Here is a 23,823-nt window from a genome sequence, read left to right on the forward strand (position 1 = left end):
CTCCTTTCAGACACCCACGGGCTCGGTGGAGCTGTAACCCTCCCACCCCTTTCAGAGGCAGCCAGCTCAGTGCCTGCGGGGAAGCAGGAGCTGCTGCTGCCTCTGTGTGAGACAGCAGCTCCTCTTGACTTCCCCTGTGTCTAGAAGATGGCACGATGCTGCCGTTCAGCTCCAAGAAGTGGCTGCGTGGCTTGTTGTTGCATGCCACCTCACCTCGGAGTAACTTAAGTCTCCTCGTACTATAAGCTCATCGCTTTTTAGCCTATTCATAGTAAGCAGGAAGAGTAGTTTATTTCCTTCCTCCTCGTTGCAGTTACTTTTTATGTATTTGCGTACTGCTATTTTGCCTCTCCTCAGACTTCGCTTCTGGAGACCAAATTGTTTTTCTTTTTGCCTTACAGTTCATATCTTCTGAACTTCCAGTAGAGCAACAGTTTAACATTTAAATGAATACTGTGTTTATTAAATGAGCTGGACTAACAGGCATGGAAATGGAGACTTCTGTCTTCACAGATTAGATGCCACAGTGGTAGGAGCAGTGAGAACTCCATACCTAACTTGTGATCTGGAACATCTCTAGAGGCAAGAAGATAATGTAGTGATGAAATTTATCTAAGTGTTTCAGATTTCCTTTTCAATCAGTAGCCTCTAGGCTGTTTCAGCCTGCTAGGATTCATTTGTGCCAGATGTGGTAGTGTTTTTGTGATACAGACAAAACATTGCAATAGTAATGAACAGTGTTAACCAACTCCTTTCACATAAGTTACCAGCCTTGTGGAGGCAGAGCATTCAGGCAGGGTTCATTTAATCAGCTGTAGATGGCTACATGGAAGGCTCTCCAGCCAAGCTAGTCACCTCAGGCCCCTATTACAGCTGCAGTGGAGAAAAAGACACTCTGAGGTCATGAATCATCTCATCCTATGGTAGATATTTAAAACAGATCAGATAAGACATACCTTTGAAGTGCCTATGGGGCAACAGGCTCAGATGTAGGGATAGACACTGTAGACATCTAAAATTAGGTGAGCTGAATCTCAGCTGTGGAGTCCATCGAACTGGTGATGCACAGGTCAAAAGCTCCACTTCCTGTGGTGAGTTTTCAGAGCACACCTTCTGCCTTTTTAAATTTACCGCCACCTCAAAACAGCCAAATGTAATGGCTGCCAAGAGACGTATGAGCATCTTCCACCAAATGGCTACATCTTCTTGCTGATTTTCAAAATAAAATTAAAAAAAACCTTCTTTTTTAGTTTAGTATTTAAATAATCATTTTTCAGAACAGGAAAAGTTGCTTTTTCAATTCTGCTCATGCCAGCATGTGGAGTTGGACAAGCAAGTGCTTGGATTAGGAAGCACTGATGTTCATCATGGCTAAAATAATGATATTCTGCAGAGGGGAATTTTTAACTTGATACAGTTGAACTGTAAAGATTTATCTTGCAGAGTCTTTGGAAAATATGTACTTTAAAACAACCTTTTTTACTACCACAGAATTTTCTCCCCCTCCCTGCCTCTCCTCATTTTTATTCCTTAGTTAATAGTTTGGAATTAACGAAGAAGCTTCTCCTGATACCATAGTACATCTTCTGACCCACTTCAGTGCAAATGCATACATAACCACTTGTTTGTTTGTACTTGTACAGGTGTTGGTGCTGTGCAGATATGGGCTGTGGTTAAAGTTTCATAATGGAAAATCTGACAGGCAGTTAACTAATCCATGAGTCATATTTCGTAATAGCCTAAAGGACTCTGATGTTCGACCTTCATTTGATACCCTTGCCATCAGGGAGTTATACATAACCCATCCGAAGAACATTCTTTATATAGATGACTGCATGCTGCCCTTTTATACCTGCAAGAATGGGCATTGCACTTACTGAACCAGGGAAGTCTTCTGTCTCCCCTTCCACCACTCTGTGAGTCTATTTGCAGGGCTGCAGAGGTGTACAGCAGGAAACTCACCTGATGAATGAGAACAGTGGAAATCTCTCTGCTTAGTTTAAGTCCTCTGTAGGGCTTAGCTGAGACATAAGGAGAGAGGTGGGGAGCTGGTTTTGGGCTCCAGTCACCCTAATGTTTCTGAAGGGATTTCTGGTCGGTACAGCTCCAGTAATAAAAGTAGAAGTGGAACTACCAGTACTAACAGAGGTCTCCTGATTTCACCTGTGCATGGCTCACTTCTGCTTAAGGCAGGCCAGACAGATACAGAACAAGACAGCCTTTTGTCAGACTGTCCCAAATGGGAATCCCACCGTTGCTGACGCCAGCAGAGTTGAGCTAGCAGTAGCAATGCCAGGTTGTTTATAGGAAGACTTAATGTGGAGAGGGCTTGTCTAGAGAATCTATGCCTTTATTATCTAGCCAAAGGGTGAAAACGCAACACATTGCTTATTAGGGTACCATAACATTGTTGTCTTTCAGGACTTCTCAAGTCCTCCCTCAAAGGCAGCAAAGGATGTTGGCATTGCTGCTGTTCCCAAAGCTAAAATAAGGCAGACAAGTGACTTCAGTAACTGGATGTGAAGTTTACATACTATGACTCATCCTAACAAAGAAACCTAAACAAAATCCCAGTATGTCATTAAAGCTGGAATATGTTTTACATACTAAATTCTTTTAGGTTTAATTTGGCTTCTTTTTTACAGCTGTAGAATAGTAGAGTATCTCAGGGATAATAACTGTTGCCATTGCAGGATAGAAAGTTCTGGTCTTCATTAATGGACCCAGTATAAAACACAGCAGAAGGTTATCTTGTTTTTTAAAACACTCTGGCACAACTTTTCCAGCTGTGCCAAATGCTGAAGAACAATGAGAACAGCTGAGATGACAAACAGAAAGAAGAAACCAGAGGAGAAGCGTTGTGTCCCAACTTTTAACTTAGGCTGTCTTTTTAAGAAACTCTGCCATTTCCAAATAACTATTTTGTACTTGTGTCTTAAGATATCTGCAGATACCACAAGTGACGTACACGTAGCATGTGAGTTGCCTGCTGTATATGGAAAACTGCCTAGTGAGGGTCTGGCACAGTGGGAGGGGGAACATGCCCAGCCTGACTGTAAGCACCAGTGAGGAGGTTAGTCATCCTGCTGAGTCAACAGGAGACACAAGCACCTCCAAAGGGTGCTTCTGCCTACTTGTTGTCTAATGTTAGACAGCTAAAGTTACATGGAACAGAGTCTAGATGCTTGGTGTTGGACTGGGCAGGGGCTTGCAGTGGCTGTTTTTTAGGGCTCTCCTTGCAGCCCTTCTCAAGCAAATGCAGAAGGTGAGAAAAGGCCAAATGAAGGTCCCAGCCGGATTCATGTTCACGCAAATCTAGCACCAGAAGCGGGGCAGCAGTGTTTGAATTCTGACAAGGAAGTTGCTAAAAAGGGGCTGGCTGGGAGAAGGGAAAGGATTACACAGCAGATGTATCCGCCCCTCTGTCAGCAAGCAGTTCTAGCTTTTCACCCACCTCTGCCTTCCACTCGCATAGGAACTGATTCTTGGGTGGTATTTTAATGGTGTGAATTCCCACTTATCAGGACATGGTAATAGTTAATGGTCCTTATTTACAGAGGTCTAGCTGTACAAGTTTTTGTCTAGTCAGTCACAAATTTCCAGGCATCGAGACTCTGGTCCAACAAACAGGAAGGGTTAGGGTTTTTCCATCTTCACAAATAACTTTCCAAGAAGTCATCACCAAAAGTTGGATAAACATGCAGTTATCCTTGTCGTACTCCAGGCAAAATGACAATATAGCTAGAATCAGAAAGTCTGAGGTTTTTTCCTGACGTGGTACTAATTATATGACTAGTACTGAGATAAACCTGGCAGAAGCAGTGTAGTTTAAACTCTAGCAGCTTTAGCTTTAGAGGATTTTCCATCCTGTTCAACTGCTACCTTGTTCCACCACCTCAGGCCACAACCTCTTTGTGTCACCCTTACTGAAAGATTTTTGTTGCTATCATTTAGGGTCCCTGCGATAAGAAGGGCCCAGCTACACAAATCCCCCTGGCAGGATAGGGCTGCTGAAACAAATCTAATATAATAAAATGCATTACAGAATTGTACAACTCTTGTCTGATGATCTGAGGAACTCCTCTCCCAGTTTGGCCCGCAGTACCCACTGAAGTCAGTGTAACTATCTCCAGCAAGTCATCCTGGCACTGGATCATGATATTCATAACAAACTTTTGTTTTAAAGTGCCAAGACACAGAAACTGTATTGTATGACTGTTCCACAACATACTGTACTCTTGCTTTAGCTGAATTTTTGTCTTTTTGAAAATATTTTTCCTTTTTAAAAGTCATCTTAATATCAGAAGAGAATTTTCATTTTGTTTGTCTTTCCTCTTTTTATTGCAGTATTGGCTGTAATTAAACATTAAATTACAGGAACATCATTACCTGACATTTTTCTGTCTTTTCCAAACAATTCCTGGAACTGAAAATTAATAAAAGAAGATACACCTTTTCAGTTCTTCGTTTAGTTCCCCTGGCTTATTTTCAGCTTTGACAGTGCTTTTCAGGCTCTCAGTTTCACTGCTTCTTCCCTATTTCCAGGTTCCCCGAGCTTGCACAGAGCCTTTGATGCTGCAACAGGGCAAGGTAAAGCACTGAAAAAAAAAAGTAAAGTACTGTGACAGAAGGACAGGCATCGCACCAGGGATTCATATACTGAAACATCTTTAAAATTCTTATGAAAAACTGACTAGCTGGGAGTTGACAATATCCTTTTAAGAACAGTTTATGTTAAGAAATCCTAGTTAGTCTTATGAGCAAGTTTTGGCTGAGCACAAGTGCTAATGACTTTTTTGAAATGAAAAACATTTCTAAAGACAAAAATAGCTAGTACTGAAATCTCTCACAGTCATTATTTACAATTTCTGTGTGATCCCTTGTCCAGAATTATAATGATTGCTTGCCATGCCAGCAGAACTTATAACTTTGTGGGTTTGTCTTTAATGCTGTAATTAAAACCAGGATGATTTTCATGGGCACAGAATAATTTGTAATTCTTGTGAGAGCTCTGTCTTTTAAGTGGCCTTACAAAAGATATAGTCTTCACTGGCCTAAACATGCAGACACATTTTTTATACTCACTGATACTTTCATCAAGGAATTGTATACCTTTGGGGTTATTTCAACCTGATACGTTTAGGTAAAAGTACAATTTTCCCAGCCTTCCTAAAGATTTTACGATGTTTTAAAGTCGTTTTTAAGTAAAACACTCCTTCTTTTTCTTCTGCCAGTATGACTCCAAATAGCTTGTCTCTGTTAGTCCTTCTATATGAGTTAAAGACATGCCCTTTAACTGTCCCTTTATACTTTCTTTCCTCCAGCACAACATTTTCCATTTTACTCATGACACAGGCTGGGGACCCTAGAGTGACTCCCTAGCATTCCCAGAGCCAAACGGTCTAAAGACCAAAACCTTCTTGTTCTTCTTAAATATGGGCTCATTATGTAGTGTAACCCCCAAAATCTGATCTCCTACTAGTTCTCCATATTTCTTAGAGGTGTGGATGTTCCTAACAAAAAGGCAAGACTGGCATCACTCACACTCTCAACAGGGCAGACAATGTATTACAGCAACAGTCAGTGAGGGGTAGTTATATGGGGATAGGTAGGTCCTCAAGTGTGAATTTCTTCTTATTGGAAAACACAGCTATTTTTGAAGTCTGAAGTTTCATTAACATGGAACCTCTACGGAAAAGTTTCTGCAGTGCAGAAACATTTAACTTGTCCTTAAAGTTTTTGTTCTGGGAATATTTCATGTAAGGTGTTTGACTCTTGAACCTGCTTGTGCCTGGTAGTATTAATAACCTGGGGCAGCAAATGTTTATATAGCACTGAGCACCATGACAGCACTTTGTAAATAATGAAATAAATCACAGGCTTTGTTTCTGTTTAAATACTGTGTTTGCCCTCTGTGGATACAGATCTTCTGGATTCTGCTCAACAGCCTCATTTGGGTGAAACTGGATATTGTGCCAATTGTATTCCATCTCCTTTAACATATGGCAACAGTACAGACAACGCACTGGCTAACGAAGAATTCAGAGTCCCCCATCTAAACCCTTAAGAAAAAGCCAAAGTCCCTGGAACCTGCACTAAAAATATCCGCCAGGATTGTTAATTTTTATACAAATACACAATTAAGGCAGAAAAGGAAAGAAGCGAATATGTCCAAATCAACAGTTACAGCACGCAGGAACCATTAGGGTCCAAATTCACGGCCCCATGCCAGACTTCTAGAGTGCACTGAAAATACCAGGGTTGGGAAGTTACTCTGGCTGCTACGGAGGGGATGCCCAAGCATATGAGAGCCAACACAGAATTAGCGATTTGAAGAAAACTCACGCTAGTTAAGCGTTTTAAAGAACTGAGCAGACAGAAATTGGGAAGACAAGAGTATTGTATTCTATGAACTTGGCCCTCCAGACCTGCACGCAGGTGCAGAAGCTGGGGGGAATATGTACTGTAGAGACGAGCTGTGTGTTTCCCTTCAGAACAGCATGAAAGCTTCTCTGGAATCCCAGCACTTAAGATACATCTCAGAGAAATCATACTGCGGTTGACTGTGCCTAGCTCGCATATGTTTTAAATAGAAACATTGAAAATAATTTCAAGATTGAGGCGTATACACGTTAAACTTTGAGTATAAATTGAAGAAGAAATAGAGCTATGCTAAACTGGTTTCTGGTACAGCCTGCAAAAATACTCAAGAAGCCACCTAATCCCAAGTGATCCCATAAAAACCACCGGTATCTATGTAATCTCCTACCACCAAATCAGTCTTAAATTTGTAGGTGAGGTTACTACCTTCTTAGTCTGATTTAATCTCTTTTCCGTCAGGAGTTGGCAAAGATGAGAAATACTTTATGTGTTTGTGATATTTGTACTTCTCTATTTTGAATATAAAATATAAGTAAAGATAATGCCTATAAAGTGTAAATTCATCATGCATTTATTATGGAATAATAATACTTATATTAATCAAAAGCTTTGTAACATTTGTCGATAACGTCACTACTGCAGAGTGAGCTGCGCTAAGAGGCCTTGAGGTGGTCCAGAAGACAGGAAAGGACAAAATTCAACTCAAACAACCAGCAAATGAGGAGTTAAGGTGTTACAAACTGAAGCCTCTGGAAAACCAGACTAAAATGCAGAGTTAAAAGCCTCTGCCAATTCTGGAACAGAAACAACTCTGCTTCTACCACTGGGAAGTGATAGCAGCCAGGGGAAAATAGGAAGGGATCAAGAAACAGTGGGGTGAGAGACAAAAGCTAGAAGACCATCAGGATGAAAAGTGAATTTGTCATCGTAGGCATCATCAGATGAAGGCTGCATGCCCTGTGAGTCTTGATAGTCCACCATAAAGTATTATTAGGTCCAGCAGAGGGTTTCTTGGACAGAGGAGGCCAAGCTGCAATCTGGATGGTATAGGATATGCAGTTGGAGTTTCAGCACTGCCTGCTGCTTGCTTTGTGACAGTGGTTGTAGCAGTATTGAATAGTAAATGGGCGAGTGAGTAGCAGCATGCTGGCAGCACTGTGGTTGCAGTAAGAAGAGAGGTACACGTGTATCTTGAAGGTTCAAACATGCCCCGTGTCAGCAGTGAATTCTCCAGTTCGTGTCAGTAGGAGGAGGAACACCAGTGTGCTTGCCATGGGGGTGGCCAGCAGTCAGGCAGCCTATGTGAATGTAGTTGTGGGGGCACAGAAATGAGGAGCCGAAGGTACTGTCTGAAAAAAATCTCTGTGGAAAGGAAAAAGGGAGATACCGTTCTGCATGTCTGGGCTAGTGTGAATTCATCAGGCTCCGTGTTTGAATGGGAGCCAGGTATAGCGTACAAGTAACTCCTGTTTTCTGTGCCTGACCTAAATCTAAGTGCTGCTTTGTCAGGTTTTGTCCGACACGTGTTCTGTTTCCCTATGCTGCTGGACACTGGGTGTTAGCACTGGAAACCCGATGATTCAAACACAGAAGTATGAAGGCTGTATTGCGGCAACAGGGAGGAAGCGGGGACATGTAACCTTACCATGTATTTTACGGTGGTCAGAGGTTTCAGCCCATGTTAAAAGAATTCTTACATGGGAAGTTTCAAAGGATTAAATATAGACTATCGTCACATGCTAGATGGCAGTGAGGCTCTGCAAGCAACCCGCTTCTCTGCTAACAATGCTTGTGGGGATATAATGTCTTGTTCGTTTGTGTATTAAATAGTCATTTTTCAGGATCAACATCTATCAGAGCCCAGCTGTGCAACTCCACTGCCTCCCTTTCCTTGGCAATGGTCCCCCCGGTGAGAATGCACAGCCAGCACAAGTCCTCGAGCTGCCTCTGAATCCTTCCTCATCTTCAGCCTCACTGGTTTTGAAGACAGGAGTATTACACAAGAGGTCTTGGGGTAGTAAGATAAGCATCTGCTATTTGAGTCTCTGCCTTTAACTACCACATTGCCATGAATGAGTAAGTTTCCAGTAGCAAGAAGCCAGGAATTACTCTCAATAGGAAGACTGCCAGCTCTTCTGTGATACCTGCCTCTGGCTGGGGCATGAGAGAAGTCCCCCGGTAGCCTATCTTTGTGAACACTGAATGCCACTCACCGCTGATACTGATGACAAGGTTGAACAGAGCAAATGGATTCCATCCACAGATGATGCCATGGTCCTTTTCTCAGTAGAAGAACAGCAGGTGAGCTTGGTGTTGAAGGCAGAGAGGATGATGGTATCATCAGTGAGAGGTGAGAAGACAACAGGCAATCGAGATTGTTGCAGTGTAAGTCCACTAAGGCCCCAACCCTGAGATGTGAGATTTTTCCAGGCAGTGAAGGCATTAAGTGTCTACTATTTCAAAGATCCATGTTTAAAGCCTAAACAAACAAACAATTAAACAAAAAATAAGCAGTAATGAAATGGAAAAGAAAATCCACAAGCCAAAAAAGGGGTGCCAGCAGGGAGCAGGGAAGGGAGAAGAACAACTTTTGGTCTAATTAGGTGACAAATGCCTAAAGTTGCTAAGAAGCAGTCATTTTGCTGCAGCAAGAAACTCCGTCTCAAGTCAAGAAGTAGTGGAGGTGAACTCAGTGCACATTTCCCCTCGTGCTCGTAGCATCAAGCGTGGGCTACCACATATGTACAGTTAGTCAAGCTCGCACACCCGGAGTCCATGTGTCACCACAGTGCGATGGTTACAAATGTTGTCACTCAAAGGAGAACAAAGAAATATGCGTAAAATGACCTTTTTGGAGGAAGGAGGAGGGGAGGAAGAGGAGGAGGTGGGTGTAACTTGACAACCCCAGCTCAAATGACCTACTGGTTGGACTATCAACATTACCCTCTATTCCCTCGCTCACAGGAGATTTCAAGACAACATGACAGATGTGAATTTATGAGAACATAGAATAGTCTAAACCAAGAAGCAGTCTTTAGCTTTAATTAGGACAGTACTGCTGTCCTGCTGTGGGCTCATCAGGGCCCTGAGTGCACTAATAGCCCTGAGGAGCCCAACCCGGGACCCCCACCCCAGCACCCACTGGCCCGGTGGCACCATGCCTGCCAGGTCTGCACCATGGTGGTGAGGGCACTGCCTGCCTCGGGGCTACTCGGGGCTCCCAGCTCGTCCCACCGTGTGGAGCACCCTGCTCCTGCTGCTCCCCGACATAGAGCTGAAAGAATAAACCCAAAACCACCTCAAAAGCAGAGACTCTATTTATGAATGCTGTCATACTTGCAAAGCAAAATTAAAATTAGTGCTATTGCAGGATGGCAGACGTGGACTAATACGCCAAAAACAAATCTTGAAAGAAGGAAAAATATATGCCTACAGTACCTGAACCAAGATCTCAGTGTACAACGTTACAGGCAGAGAGGCTGTACCAAATCTTTAGATACTTAACCACTTGTGTGTGTTCCTGTGGGGAGGGAAATGACAGATTAGTTTTCCTGTGGAGGATTCATTAGTATTCTGTCATTGGCAAGTCAGTATTTTTAGCTTAGTGAGCTCAAGATGTATTGTGGTTTAGGCCTCAGAAGTTCCCAACTCTGGGTAACGAATTAAAAGGAAAAAAGGGAGTGCGTTAGGAACTGTAGAGTGATTTTCCGAGATCTTTTATGAACCATCCTCCTCGCTTGCTGGTTAGCATTAAGCGCCTATTAACTCCATTTCTGGAAGGTGGTGATTAAACTGGGTCAAATGGAAGTGATTAGGTTGGATTATCCCTGTCATGGAAAAATTCACTGGAAGATCTAAGAGGGAGGAAATTGCCACACAGATCCCAGCAAGTCTGCTGGAAGGTATATGAATTTCCTTTTCTCCCTGCAAAAGAGCTCCAGCCCACTCAGGATCCCTCTAGATGCCTCAGACTTGCTTTGAATTGAATTGTGTTCATCTTGGAAGTTCCTCAGGAGTGGTAAGGAAAGCAGTTGCCCCAGCATCGCTCCCACTTTTGTGGCCCACGCCAGGTCTATATGTGCTGGGTTTTGGAAGTGTCCCTGAAGTAAGCTACCTTTCTTCGGTGGTCTTTAATGGAAAAACCTCTCTGTTAATTTCTGGTGCTAAAAATGACTAAGGACCTGTTCAGTGGACAGGAAGAACAATACCACGCTTGTTGGGAGGGCAAACTCTGGAAGGCCACTGAGAGGGCCCGAATGGAGAAAACAAATCTTGTGCTTGAGACTGGGCTGAGAACTGGGAGGGCACAGGGTGCTGTGGGTGTGCATGAGCCCATCTGCAGCACCTGCAGGGCTTGGGATTTGCCCAACCCAGACAGCAACCTCTCTCCTGTTGGCCACGAGACGGGTCCTTGTGTAGCCCACGCAGTGAGGCCAGATGTGGCAGCATGACCCTAAAACTTGCTGTGTGCTAGCAACAGGCTCCCGAGAGCCCAGGTCAAGCGGAAGGCTCAGGAGCCCCAGATATTGTGCTTGAAATCAGCCCCATACGAACATCTAACCTACCCAGGCAACCCGTGCATGATTTGTGCAGCGATCCTGAGCTCTGGAGCAGAACTCGGAGTAGACGCATAACCTGGCAAGCCTCTCTCTCAGCACAGCCCCAATTTAAGGCCACCCTCCACAACGTGATCCCGCCACAGAGAGGCAAATATTTGGGGATTGTCACGATTACTAAGAAATAAGTAGTATTTTATTGCGGGGACTGGGATGCAGAGTTTCCTGCTGGCCAGCAGCCAAGGGGTTGCTTCCTCCTGGTGACATCTCTGGGTGCTCTCTGCACGCTCGGCTCCGCTACTCTATTTTACCGAGATTTTCCGCAGACACCGTGTCACCGACCCCTCTGTCATAACCCTTCACCTCTCGTGCCGTCAGAGAACTGCCCTGGGGAAGTGGGGCCGAGACGTGTGTATGTGTACGAGCATGTGTATGTGCGTGCGCCTGTGCACACAGCTGTGTTTGTTTTATGTTGCATATAGAAAAAAAGAGGATTATTTATGTTCTGATCATGATGTGTTCCCCAAGCGAAGTATTTTCTGCTCTGATTTATTGGTCTCTTTAGGCCTGCCCTCAAGCATTGTTCTTATATTTGGAGCCAGTCACATTTTTTCCATTTGGAAATGGAAATCTTAAATGTAATGGCATATTTAATGAAAAAAACCCCAACAGTTATGTGGAGGGAGGAGGAGTTTCGCTTCTCTGTTTTCCGATTTTATGTTTATTTTCTTTCTCCCATCTTTCCATTTACTCCTTCTCCTATTCTGTCTCTGAAAAAGGAAGGAAAAACAGTATCTGGAGAAAAGGCAGGAGCAATATTTTTTCTCATTTTTGGTAAAGAAATTATACAAGTTCAAAAGGTTTTACCCAGAAAAAGTCCACATGAAAAGTACCTGTCATTTTCTGATTAGCACTGTTGTATTATTGATCAAAAGTATCTAGCCAATAAACCTGTGTAAATTAAAAATGTTTGTGCACTATACAGAGATAGCATTTCTTGGTAACTACAAAAGAAATTACTTTTTTTTTTTTTTTACTTCATAGGCCTTAGAGCTTGATTTTCTTTTTATCTCACAAATGTCAAAAAAGTGAGGTTTGCTGCACCCCCAGCCTTCTTTTGCTAGAGGACTTCTCGGAGGACCAACAAAATCAAATTAGTTTTGTAGGCTGCACTTAGAAGATACAGGAGAATGCAGATCTTTAACAAATTGAGCTTTTCTCCCACGTGTTTCCAAGGCGTTTTGATTCAAACAATCTCAGAAGAGTTTTTACACAGTCTGAATAAAAATGATTTTAAAATCCTTTTTTAAGTCTTTTCCCCTTACTCCGTTTTTAATTCCCCTCAGTAGCTCTGGATTCCTTTCTGTTTTGAGGCATGAAATCCCTTCAGCTCCATTGCCTACATGGCAAAAAGAGCAAGAACAAAGCAAGAGATTATGGGGAAAAAAACCCAGCCCAAGAAAATAATGAAATTTTCTTTTAAAAAAAAGCTCATCCATCATTCTGCCATAAGAAAACAAAAAATACCAAAACATACACTTTTTTCCTCTCTTATGGGTCACATCTATCAAGCAAGAGAAAATCCTGGGCTATTGTATTTGGTTTCTAAGCTGGATGCACAGACTACCCTGGCCATAGCCTCCAGGGATGTTGTCACCAAACAAATGCTGCCATTAAAGTGTTGGTAGGAGGTCCATTAGGAAATGCAAAGAGAAGAACAATTTTTTGGGGGGTTGGGTAGGAAAAGCAACTAATAACTAAATCTGGAAGTACAGCTGGGTGCTCTTAAATTAGAAGTCTTTAGGAGGTCTCCCACACACCACTGTAGGATTGTAAGTTTGCTAGAGTTTTTTGAGCTGTGCATTGCTGCAGATATGCTTCACCTCCTCCAGCTTTGCTATCCTTTTCTTGCTAAGCTTCTCTATGGCTGTAAGCCTCTCTCAGTTAACTCCCCAATGTCTCTCGGGGTAGTATCTCACTGCTCTTCCTTCTCTCCTTCCAATTCTCTTAGTTCCTCAGTATGGTTTCAATCCCATATCTCAGCTGCTCGAGAGGAAAGAAAATTAGCTGGGTGGATTTCTCCCCTTCTCCATCAGCTGTCCCTAGTATTTATCTCATTAAAAAAAAAAAAAAAAGCTTATCCAGATGTATAACTAAAAAAAGATACTTTTTTCTTAGACATTTTCTTGTATCACTCTTCTCTGCAGGTAATTTTATTGTTGTTTTACAATACAGGTAGAAGGTAATTTTCCCACATACAGTGTTGCTTGGCCCTGAATCTGGTGGGTTGTCAATTCTTCCCTGTTTGCAGCTGAAAATAATTTTTCAGAAAACGTGGTCATACTCCAGTCTGAGAGGACTAGCACAGTATTTGAGCACTCCCTCTCAAGGACTAGTCCACAAAGGCTGTGTTCTGCAAAGGCATCTTAATGCATGTGTAATGCTTGTTTCTTAAGCACACAACTTACATGCATGTAAGCAACTGGATTACCTTAGCAGATAGGTGGGCAGTTTTCCCAGGATCAGTGATTAGTTGAATACATCGTTAGAGATTATGGAGGAAGTAGCTCTTCTCTTACTTGACAACGCACAAAGCAAATTTCTTGCAAAACGGGAATCTCCAGAATACCTACAACAGTTACTGTGCAGACTTTGATGTTGCTGCACACAGGGAATTGTTATTACCATGGTTAGTGCGAGGAAAAGAATAACTATCGATTACTATTCCCCAACACCTTTCCTGCTAAGGCTAAAATTAATCTTGGTTTGAAACTAAAATAAAGCAGAATTCTTGTTGTGCTCGTTGTTCCGGAACAGGAAAGATCCTCAGAAAACAGGTGCTTTGGGGTAAAGGCCTCTAGAGGTCACCAGAACCTAATTAATAAGCATCGCTAAACCCATCTGTGAAGTGTAAATTGCTTTGTTTTGATTGGGACTTTCCACCTCTGCAGCTCTGGCTCTCCCCTCTCGCAAGGAATCCAGACTGCCATTAGAAGACGAATAACATAAAACGCTCGCAAACCCATACCCTCCTGGAGAGGCTTGGCTGCACAGCAGTCAGCTCCCTTTTGGGTAAGAGAGTCACCCAATTGGCATCTTTTCCTCCGTGCACGGTTCCAATCTTACCTGCCTGCTTCTGTGATAAAACCTGCCCTGGCACAGCTGGAGTCTCTTGTGCCCCATGGGTGATGTCCTTGCCGCACCTTTGTAAGCCCTGAGAATGCCCTGAGTGTTACCAAAGTAAGCCTAGAGAATGCCGTGAGTATTACCGAAGTGGGAGGGATGCCAGTTCTTTCTCTTGTGCTGATGCATGAAAGCAATAACTAAAAAGGGAGCACAGGCTGAGAGTGCAGATTAGGTAATTGGCAAGGATTTTTCTACGTACGGGGTTTTTTATTGCCTTGCGGATTATGACCTGCGAACACAGGAAACCCTGTAAAGAATAAGGTTTCCTTCCAGGTCACCCAGTGCTGTATCTACAGGGAAGGTTTCGAGGAGAGCTACAGTTTAATTATGATTAAATGGTTGTCATAAGGCCAGAGACCTCATCTGCTTCATGCAAGAGCAGAAGAGAAAGCTCAAGTAATTTTCCTGGAGCTCTCTCCAGGGTTTAGGAATGAGGGTGGGGAGGAGGGAGCTGGGTACAGTTGAGAGAGAATATTTATTTCAAGACAGCAAACAGAAGCTGGTCCTTTTGGGAGAAATTCCTCTGAAGAGAGCAAAGGTATTTACTTTAGGAGCAGTCACTGGAATGGAGGCCTGTGGTGTCTCAGCGAGAGGGATTTTTGTCTCCTCTGAAAAGCCAGAAGAGTTGAATGCAGACAAGTGGCCGGTGCCTTGGCCCAGATGCTGAAGGTGGTATGGGGGGAGCTGCTGTGAGGGAATCCTCACAAAGGGCTCCTTTGCTTTTAGATACAGGATACTTTTAGGCCCAGGATGTTTCCTCGGAGTCCAGGGAGTTTTTTCTGGATGCGCAGCAGGAGGTGAGGCTTTGCCCCTTCAGCAGCCTGTGGGGTAGCTCCTTCCCATGACCCTTCCTTTGTCCCAGTGGCAGCAGGTGACTCGCACCCCTTGTGCCCTGCTCTGGGAGCAGCAGCCCACAGGAATAGGATCGCCTCGCCCTGAGCGTGTTTGCTGGGGATTAGCAGGTATGTTATTTTTTGCAGACTGGAACGTTGATGCTGCAGCCTGGCTGGAGTGTGCGTGTCAGTTCCTAATCCCATGCAAAGCCCCAGAGAGGTCAGCAAGGCTATAAACAGAGGTATGTGCCCACCTGAAGGAGGTCAGGATTATTTTCATTGTAGCATACCACTCCCAGACAGGAAACACTCACGTCAATCTTATAGCCATCCTTTATTTCCTTCCCTTTCAAAAGATGCACAGGTAGAGTTGGGGGCTTCCATTCTTCTCAGTTCCCTTCTAAAGGTGGGGTCCCGGAGAAACCTTGTTGCTTCTTCCCCCTTTCCAAACAGCAGTATCATCAAAATTTCTCGGTGGCTGCCATCTGTTGCAAACTGAACACCACCCCTTTTGCTATTTACAGTGCGATTAACCTTTAGCAAATTAGGCTGTGACTGTCGTGAAAGGATTAATTAAGGCAACACACCCTTGACTTGTTCCCACCGTGCAAGTAGTGTGCCGCGTTTGCAGCAGCATACCCATGACTCCGCCAAAACCCTTCCAGAATCAGGTGGATAGTTTTTATCCTTTCTGCGTTATCCCAGCAAATTTGCCAGCCACGGGGAAACGCGTGAGGAAGGGCTCCAACAGACCCAGTCCCGTGGAAGTAGCTATGGTGATTTAAGACCTGGCTTACCCCAGCATTGTGGGTGCTTCCCCGCTGCTGAACGTTACTGTCCTGGTAGCAAAGATGTGGGGCCGTGCCTCGGCCACCTCAGCTGAGTCTTGTAGTTTAAGCAGCCAAAGAACAAAGTTGCTGCCAAAACATCAGGCTGTGATGTGCAGCAGCTGTGCTTTGGAAACATACCCTGTTTTGCCTAGCACTGCCAGACTTCCATCCAGATTTCTGTGCGTGTGTCTAGGAGGCATAACGCATGCAGGCTGAGGCCAAAGCTTCCCAAGAGCCTTAGACCTCTGGCCCTTGTACAGCAGAGTGGATCCGTGCAGATGTGCAGGACGTGCCCGGGTTATCTGGTCATCCCTGTGCTTGCTGCCAGGTCTCAGAGAACCCTCAGGCAGAGGAACCAGTTCCCCCAGCTCCAGCAACGGTCTGAGTTCTGGTGGGGAAAGAGGCCTCAGCCAGGGAAATCCAGCATGCTGGCCATGCCCCTGATCCTCTTCCCACACGGCTGTAACTCCTGGCAGAGAGGCAGGGTGGCTAGTAAAGGCAGTAATGTCTTAAGCCAAAGCAGCCGCAGTCGCCAGAGGTGATATCCTGAAGGCCAAAATCTCAGGACTCGAAGCTGCACCGGAGAACAGCGCTGTCGCTGGTAGGCAGTGCCAGGCAATACCTGCATTTGTGGACAATGCTTTTGTTGTACTATCAGTATAGTTCCCGTGTCTCACGCTGCGTGGTCCAGCATGGGCTTGTCCTGCTGTACCTCTGCCACCTCCTCCTCACGCAGCGAAATCCCCTGGGGATGGGTTCTGGGAAGATGACGTCAGCCCAGGGAATGGGGGCTTAGTGAAGAGGGAAACAGCCTCGTTGCAAACCATGGCACCACCTCCTAAAAATTTAACAGAATAGCGATCGTTGGTAGTGCCCAACACTCCTATTTCTTCAGCACCAGGATTCGAAGGGCATGACCCATAGCAACGCGCTTCTGACAAACCCTGGACAGTATTTTTTAATTGCAATCAGGTGTAAACTACTTCCTTACATTTCTTTGGAACCGTGAAATTTTGAAGGCACAACAAAACAAAATATTTAATCTTATTGTGAGTTCAGTCCATGCTTGACTGGGTCAGGTAATACAATGCTGTTATTCCTTGATGGTCAAAGTGTTTAGCTAACGATCTCTCTTATAGCAGGAGAAATCAATTATAAAGTTACATCATCATTGATGCAGTTCTGTCATCTATTTGCATGCCTTCCCTGATTGCCAAACTCCGTCAAGGCTAGAAAACTTGGGAGGCTTTCAGGGTTTTGCATCCGTGTGTGTAGCCTAAGGAAATCATGAGCACATATAGACATGAGACCTAGTGCATACCATTCCCAGCCTCCTCCTGGTTTTCTCTGATGGAAAAACACTTAAGAGCCAGCTTGGACAATACCGGCACTGGAACCCCGGGCACACAGCATGCTCTGATCCAGAGGTATGCATAAACACAGCCTGAGGTGATACAAATAGGTAATAACCATTCAGCATTACTGGGAGGAAAGGCTGAAACGGCGTATGTTGCGATGGGGAACTCGGAACTTTTCACACTGTTACATTATAGACACTTCTAACAATATTCAGAACATCCAAAAAGCTGGTAGGGAGGAGCAAGGGATTATTCTGGTTTCAGGCGTACCCTCTGTGTTGCAGCGATACCTTAGCAGCGAGGTGGCTAGCCAAGCCCACGATATATCTGAAAGGTTGCAGCTTCACCTTGATGGCGATAGCAGTATGCAAGACTGCACCATGAATTAAATAATAATAACATGAATACAAAGTATAGTTGGTACAGGATAATAAAATGAGTAAGTGTACTAAATCATTACACAACTACTTATCTTTTTATATAACTAAGTCCTTACTAAGAACATGAAAGAGGAGTGGCCAACGTAATTTGCTGGTTATATGGGCTTTATTTGGGAATTCAGGTAGTTCCTTAAGGCTCTGATTCTTGTTGGATTTAGTAGCAAAACCTAACAATGCTCCTGCCCCCGCAGCTGAAGCCAACAGGAGCCATCAGTCAAAGTCTCTAGACACCCACACTCAGCGTATCAGCGTAAACCAAGGTAAGTGGCAGTTTGTCATCCTACGTCGAGCTGTAACGTGTCCAACGGGGCTCAGGCTGAGAAGCTGACGCACCGGCTGCTCGTTGGAGGGACAGTGACCTCCAGCAGATGGGCAGAGCGGACAGCCGGCTGCGCTAATCTCTTTACCTGCTGCGGCCAAATCCGACAAGGATCGTGACTCGGAGCCCTTGGTGTTAAGGGGTTTTTTTTGCCCGTAACAAGGGGCGTGACTTCCATTTGTCCTGGGAAGACTGATGTGGGGAAGCTTATCTGTCGAGAAACGGTGGATGCTTCGGTTCTTCTCCGTTCAAGGCAAGAACAACAACTGCACGCGGGGGCCTACACTGATGAACTTTGCCTAATTCCTAATGAGTCGATCTAGAGTGAAACAGTCCGTCTCTAGTGAATTGGGTCATCAGCAGTGACCTCTTTGGGAAGAAGGAGCCCCTGATGCTGAAAACCTAGCGGACCGTTGAAGAAGTTAAGGCACTTTTCACCTCCCCTTACCAGGGTGTAGCACAAGTCGATTAGAACACTAAGACGATTACCTCCGCTTTGCAGTATCTCTCGGTTACGCCCTAATTAATTTTGATAAAAATCTGGCAAAGGCAGCTTAAAGCAGCTGCAGGGTTTTTATCTCCAGTCGCTTCCTCGCCTGAAACCTGCAGCCGTTAAACTGCACAACCCAGAAACCTTAAAAAAAAATAAAAAAAAAATATATATCACATCAGTCGAGGAGCCTCTTCCTGCAAACAGCGTCTTCGTCCCGGCTAATTAGGGGAGGTTTCGGCGCGAGGGCTCGTTTTGGGAACGGCTCTTGGCTGGGGGAACGCGGCAGGCAACCGCCCCTCTGAGCTTTTCGGCACGAATTGCCTCCAAAAAAAAAACCCAAAACGGGCAAAAATGAACTTCCCGACACCCTCCACCCCTCTGCGAGCCCTCTTGGCCCCCAGCCCGTCAGAACTACGTCAGACAGCGTTACGTCAGCGGCTCCCGGGGGCGGGCAACCCCCCCACCTCCTTCGCCCCGCCCCGCCAGTGACGTCACTGCGGCGCGACTAACGTCGCGCCCGCGCCGGAAGGGGCCTTGGCGCCGCGGTGACGTGAGCGCTTCCTTCTTTCCCAGCGAGGCCGGAGCGCAGGTAGGAGCGCGGCCGCCGCGTCCCGTCGCCGCCATCCGCCGCCATCCGCCCCTCAGCCGCGGCGGGGCCGGGCGTTAACGGCTGGGGGAGGGGGTGCGGGGGGGAGGGGTGCCCTCGCGGCCGCTAACAACGGCCGCTAACAACGGCCGCCGCCTTCCGCCCGCAGGAGCGCCATGGGCCGCGTCATCCGTGGCCAGAGGAAAGGCGCGGGCTCCGTCTTCCGCGCCCACGTAAAGCACAGGAAGGGCCCGGCCAAGCTCCGCGCCGTCGACTTCGCCGAGCGGCACGGCTACATCAAGGGCATCGTCAAGGTAGGGGCCGGGAGCGGCGGGAGGGGCCCCCCGGCGGGCTCGTCACGCAGGGCCGAGGCGCCCCCGAAGCCCCCAGGCCTCGGGGCCCGAAGCCCCCCGGCTGTGCGGAAAGGCCTTCGGCCGTTTGTGCCTCAGTCAGGGCCGCCGTGTGCCTTGAAAGGGGAAGCTGCTGCCGGCCTGCGAGGGCCTTTCTGTAAAGGAGCAGGCAGCAGTACGGTTTTCTGCTGGAGCTTTGCTGATGCAAGAGTTACGTCGGCCTGCTCTTGCATCGCCTAAGAACTCCCTGTACCTCGGGAAACGCGGGTGGGGAGAGCTGGCCTCATAGCTGATTGCATCTTATTAAAAAAAAAAAAAAAAAAAAACAGTCTTCATAAACAGTAGGCAGTACCCATCATCTTAGTCCTGAGGCATGGGGGCAAGGCAGTGCTTCTGTTTGGGCTGTGATACGGTGTTTCGGGTGTGCTGTAGGTGGGTTTTGGGTACCTGGCTAGGTGCTCTGAACATCTAGCCATCTCTTCAGCCTTTCTGAAAGGCCATCATCAGGCCGTAGAAAGAACTTTCTTCACACCACGAGTTTGATGGTAAAAAGCAGGTAGGTAGGTTTGACTTGGGTTAAGTTTGATGGTAAAAAGCACGTAGGTGGGTTTGACTTGGGTAATACTGTCCTGGTTTCGGCTGGGATAGAATTTTCCCCAACAGGGTTGAAAACAGTGGAAAAAACATTAATACTGGACACCAGCAATATCTGAGCTTTCCTAGAAAACAAACACATTTTAAACAGCTCTAGTCATTTAGCTGTAGTCTAAATATAGGGTTGTGTATTGGAGTCTTGGTGTACTTCAGGAACAGAATTGACATCTTTTTCCAAGGCAAAAAGAAAGAATAAACCTGTGCTTCCTTATCTAGGGGCTTATTTAACTCCAGTGTACTTGGAATCAGAAGGTTAGAAACACTTCCATTCTAAAAAAACACTCTCAGAAATTGCTGCTTGTGTCCAATTTTGTCTCTGCCCAAAGGTGATCAGGCAACTAGTGAAAGTGAATTTCTTAGTCTGGAGAGATCTGCTATCTGCAAAATGTCAGGAATAAAACAGTTCAGACACAATTAGTTTCAAGCAGCATACTTAACCAGAGTCGTTGTTTTGTGATATAGATGTTTGAGGTTGTATTCTTACAAATGTGAATCTTCAACTCATTCACATCAGGAGAAATCAAGATCCCTCTGAGAAAGGGGGATCCTAGTGAGAATTGTCGCAGTAGTAATAATCTCCAGTTTTTCTAGTTCTTTAATTTCTGCAGAACCCATGACAAACACTGTATCCTGTTCTAAAGCACATCTACGTTCCAACAGGACATCATTCATGATCCTGGCCGAGGCGCTCCCCTTGCCAAGATTGCCTTCCGTGACCCGTACAGGTTTAAGAAAAGGACCGAGCTGTTCATTGCTGCTGAGGGTATTCATACTGGTCAGTTTGTTTACTGCGGCAAGAAAGGTGAGTTAGGATGGAAAGTGCGTTCCTGGGCAGCTTCAGAACACTAAAGCAGATGTTGTTGTTTTTAAGTGCAGTTGTGAGCTATCACAAAGCAGTAGTTTCCACCAGCTTCAAGCAAACCCAGATTTCCTTCTTGGAGGTGGCCATCTCCTCGCGCAGCCTATTTTGGTTAACAAGCCTAACCGCAGTTCTTGTCAAGTGTTTGGACTGTTTTATCTAAAGTCCCATTTTGCCTGCCTTTCTGTAAGACTGCACGTGAAACTTGTGTTTCAAGTCAAACAACAAAAAGTGCCCCTGCCTGTTGCTACTGAAGTGTTTATGCGGTGCCTTTCTTCTGTGCGCAGAGGCCCATATTAAACAGAATTGTAATGCAAGTACAGGAGCCTGAATGAAGCTGCTGATGCTCTGATTGCCCTTTGCAGCTCAGCTGAACATTGGCAATGTTCTACCTGTTGGCACCATGCCGGAAGGCACCATCGTTTGCTGCCTCGAGGAGAAACCTGGTGACCGGGGAAAGTTGGCCCGTGCTTCTGGAAACTATGCCACCGTTATCTCTCATAACCCTGAAACAAAGAAAACCAGAGTGAAGCTGCCTTCTGGCTCCAAGAAAGTGATATCTTCTGCAAACAGAGCTGTTGTTGGTAAGGAGTGACAACTATGAATTTGTCTTGTCACTGAGTTTACGTAATGCTAAGCAGGCTTTCAAACAGGGCCCCAGTTTCTAATACTGTCTTGAAAATAGCATCATTTACAGGCTGCACCCAGGATTATGCACAGGTGCAGTCTCTGTACAGGTGCCTAACGTATATTATGCCTGCATTACTTTTGGTTAATGGTGACTTAAATTTGGAGATGGTTTACCTAGTGGGAGGACAGAAAAGTAGATGCTCATTGTCCTCAAGCTGTAATGGAATTGCTCAGCCTGTAAACTGCAGAAAATGGCATTGATGGTTTCCTGCCTTTGATACAGCGACCTAGCCTATAGGGGTAGTGCTGCAGGTGCTTAGCTGCTGGAGGTGCCGTCAGTCGGATGAAGCGTTCTGGAGGATCTGACAAGGAATCGGTACCATTGTCAAGCAGAGGTTTTACCGGGTTTGTTGTACACTTGACTGACAGCTGAGATGGATGCTGTACATGGTCAGCAAGTGACGCTTGCCTGCCTCTGAAACTGAGTTATCTGGTCTGTTACTAATTGGTGAAATAAATCATGAAATAACTAGGTATTAAACCTTAAAGTACTTGAAAGTCCCCTGAAGTCTTTCAATTCGTATTTTCTTTAGTTGAAAAACTGTTGTTAATGTTACCCAAGAAATTTTAGCAATAAAACTGGTAATGCTTTAGAAAGTGTTAAACTCAATCCTGTATGTATGTATTGAAGAACAGCAATTAAAGTATGTGTCCCCTTGCAGGCTGCTTAATGTGTGGCTAGTACTTCGAGTCCAATCTCACTTTTAGTGTTGGCTGGAAAATATTAATTTGAATACACAGCTGGGATTGTTTTGAGATTGGTCTTTAGAAGCTTATTGTTAGAACCTGAATATTATTAGGAATTAGTCCTGTTCTGAAACACTTTCTTTTGTACTCTTGTCTGTTTCATTTGCATGTTAACATTCCTGCCGTTTTTTTCCAGGAATTGTTGCTGGTGGAGGTCGTATTGACAAGCCCATCCTGAAGGCTGGCCGTGCCTATCACAAATACAAGGCAAAGAGAAACTGCTGGCCACGTGTCCGTGGTGTTGCCATGAATGTGAGTCCATTTTCAATTAGGGTTTTCACTTTCCTTTTTTATGGTTTAGAAAGGATTTTTTTGATATGGGGAGGAGTCTGGCATATATATATGGGAAAAAAAGCTTCACAGATCACTCTGTAATTGCACATTTAATTGGGGTAGTTAGCAGCACTTGATAGTTACTGCATTATACATGAAAAATGAAGCGGTTAAATTTTTTGTTCCCTTAAATCAGTTTATTGCTGCTAAACATCATTACTCATTTCTGTTAATAATTATATTGATGACTGCCTTTCCTCTTCCACAGCCTGTAGAACATCCCTTCGGTGGTGGTAACCATCAGCACATCGGCAAGCCTTCAACCATCAGGCGAGATGCTCCTGCTGGGCGCAAAGTCGGTCTCATTGCTGCCCGTCGGACGGGTAGACTGCGTGGAACAAAGACTGTGCAGGAAAAGGAGAACTAAAGACCCAGTATGGAGTTTACAGAATAAATTTTTAAAACCTAGCTTGTCTGAAGTTCAAGTTATCTGTTGCTGAAGTGTGGCTAAAATAGGGATAATATTCAGCTTCAAGAGGGGAAGTGGTGAGTGGAGATGAGGGTTTTTTCCCCTGCCTTGAAGAGCAGGAGTTCTTTCAGCCAGGGAGCTGGTACTACAGGCTGCAGTAACACTTGGTGTAGATGCTCTTGTGCCCAGGTGTGATGTTAACAGTGGCCTAGTTATGTGGTTGCTTAGGCCTGACAAAGCATTACAGGCTGATTGAGTAATCCTTTGGTTACCTGGTTTAACTGAGGAATCTAGCAGAAATGGGTGAAGGGTTTCTAGTTTTATAAGTTCATAGACACTAACTTAATTGTTTTCCATTTTTATAATCTGCTGTGTTTCTTTGGAGGAAAAGCTTGTGAGAGTAGTGGAACTCCTTCCAGAGCATGTGTTTCAGCTACTGTTACTGTCAAGTTTGGGCCTCCTTTTTTTTGAACCATCAAGCTCCAGCCAAATCAAAGATCCTTCCCTCTGAGCACAAACTCAGAAGTTTTATCACAAGTATCACAAGTATCACAGAGCCTGCTGCCTTTACCCATCTGTGTTTGGAAAGGGCAAACAGCTCCAAAATTTTCTCCTTTGCAGGCCATTCACAGGGTGGGGTCTTGCTTATGAATGGATATTCCTAGGTACTGTAATAACATAGGTAACAGTACTAATGCTTCTCCCAAGGAAGCTGTATTTTTTGTAGGAACAGCAGTCTTCTGAAAAGCCAGCTTTTTGGAGGGGTGGGAAATGAGATAAAAGTTGCAGGGTTTATTGC

At 45.0% G+C, this 23,823-nt stretch overlaps 1 protein-coding gene across 1 annotated transcript; it reads left to right on the top strand.

Moving 5' to 3' along the window:
- The first annotated feature begins 18,895 nt into the window (after positions 1 to 18,895).
- On the top strand, positions 18,896 to 23,023 carry RPL8 (ribosomal protein L8). Its single transcript, XM_049834830.1, has 6 exons — positions 18,896 to 18,985; positions 19,152 to 19,296; positions 20,647 to 20,788; positions 21,211 to 21,429; positions 22,419 to 22,534; positions 22,824 to 23,023. Exons 2-6 carry the CDS (start codon positions 19,159 to 19,161, stop codon positions 22,980 to 22,982), a joined length of 774 nt encoding a protein of 257 aa, XP_049690787.1. The 5' UTR covers positions 18,896 to 18,985; positions 19,152 to 19,158; the 3' UTR covers positions 22,983 to 23,023.
- The last annotated feature ends 800 nt before the right edge of the window (positions 23,024 to 23,823 follow it).

This window comes from Accipiter gentilis, chromosome 32 (genome assembly GCF_929443795.1).
Source record: "Accipiter gentilis chromosome 32, bAccGen1.1, whole genome shotgun sequence".
Taxonomy (NCBI): domain Eukaryota; kingdom Metazoa; phylum Chordata; class Aves; order Accipitriformes; family Accipitridae; genus Astur; species Astur gentilis.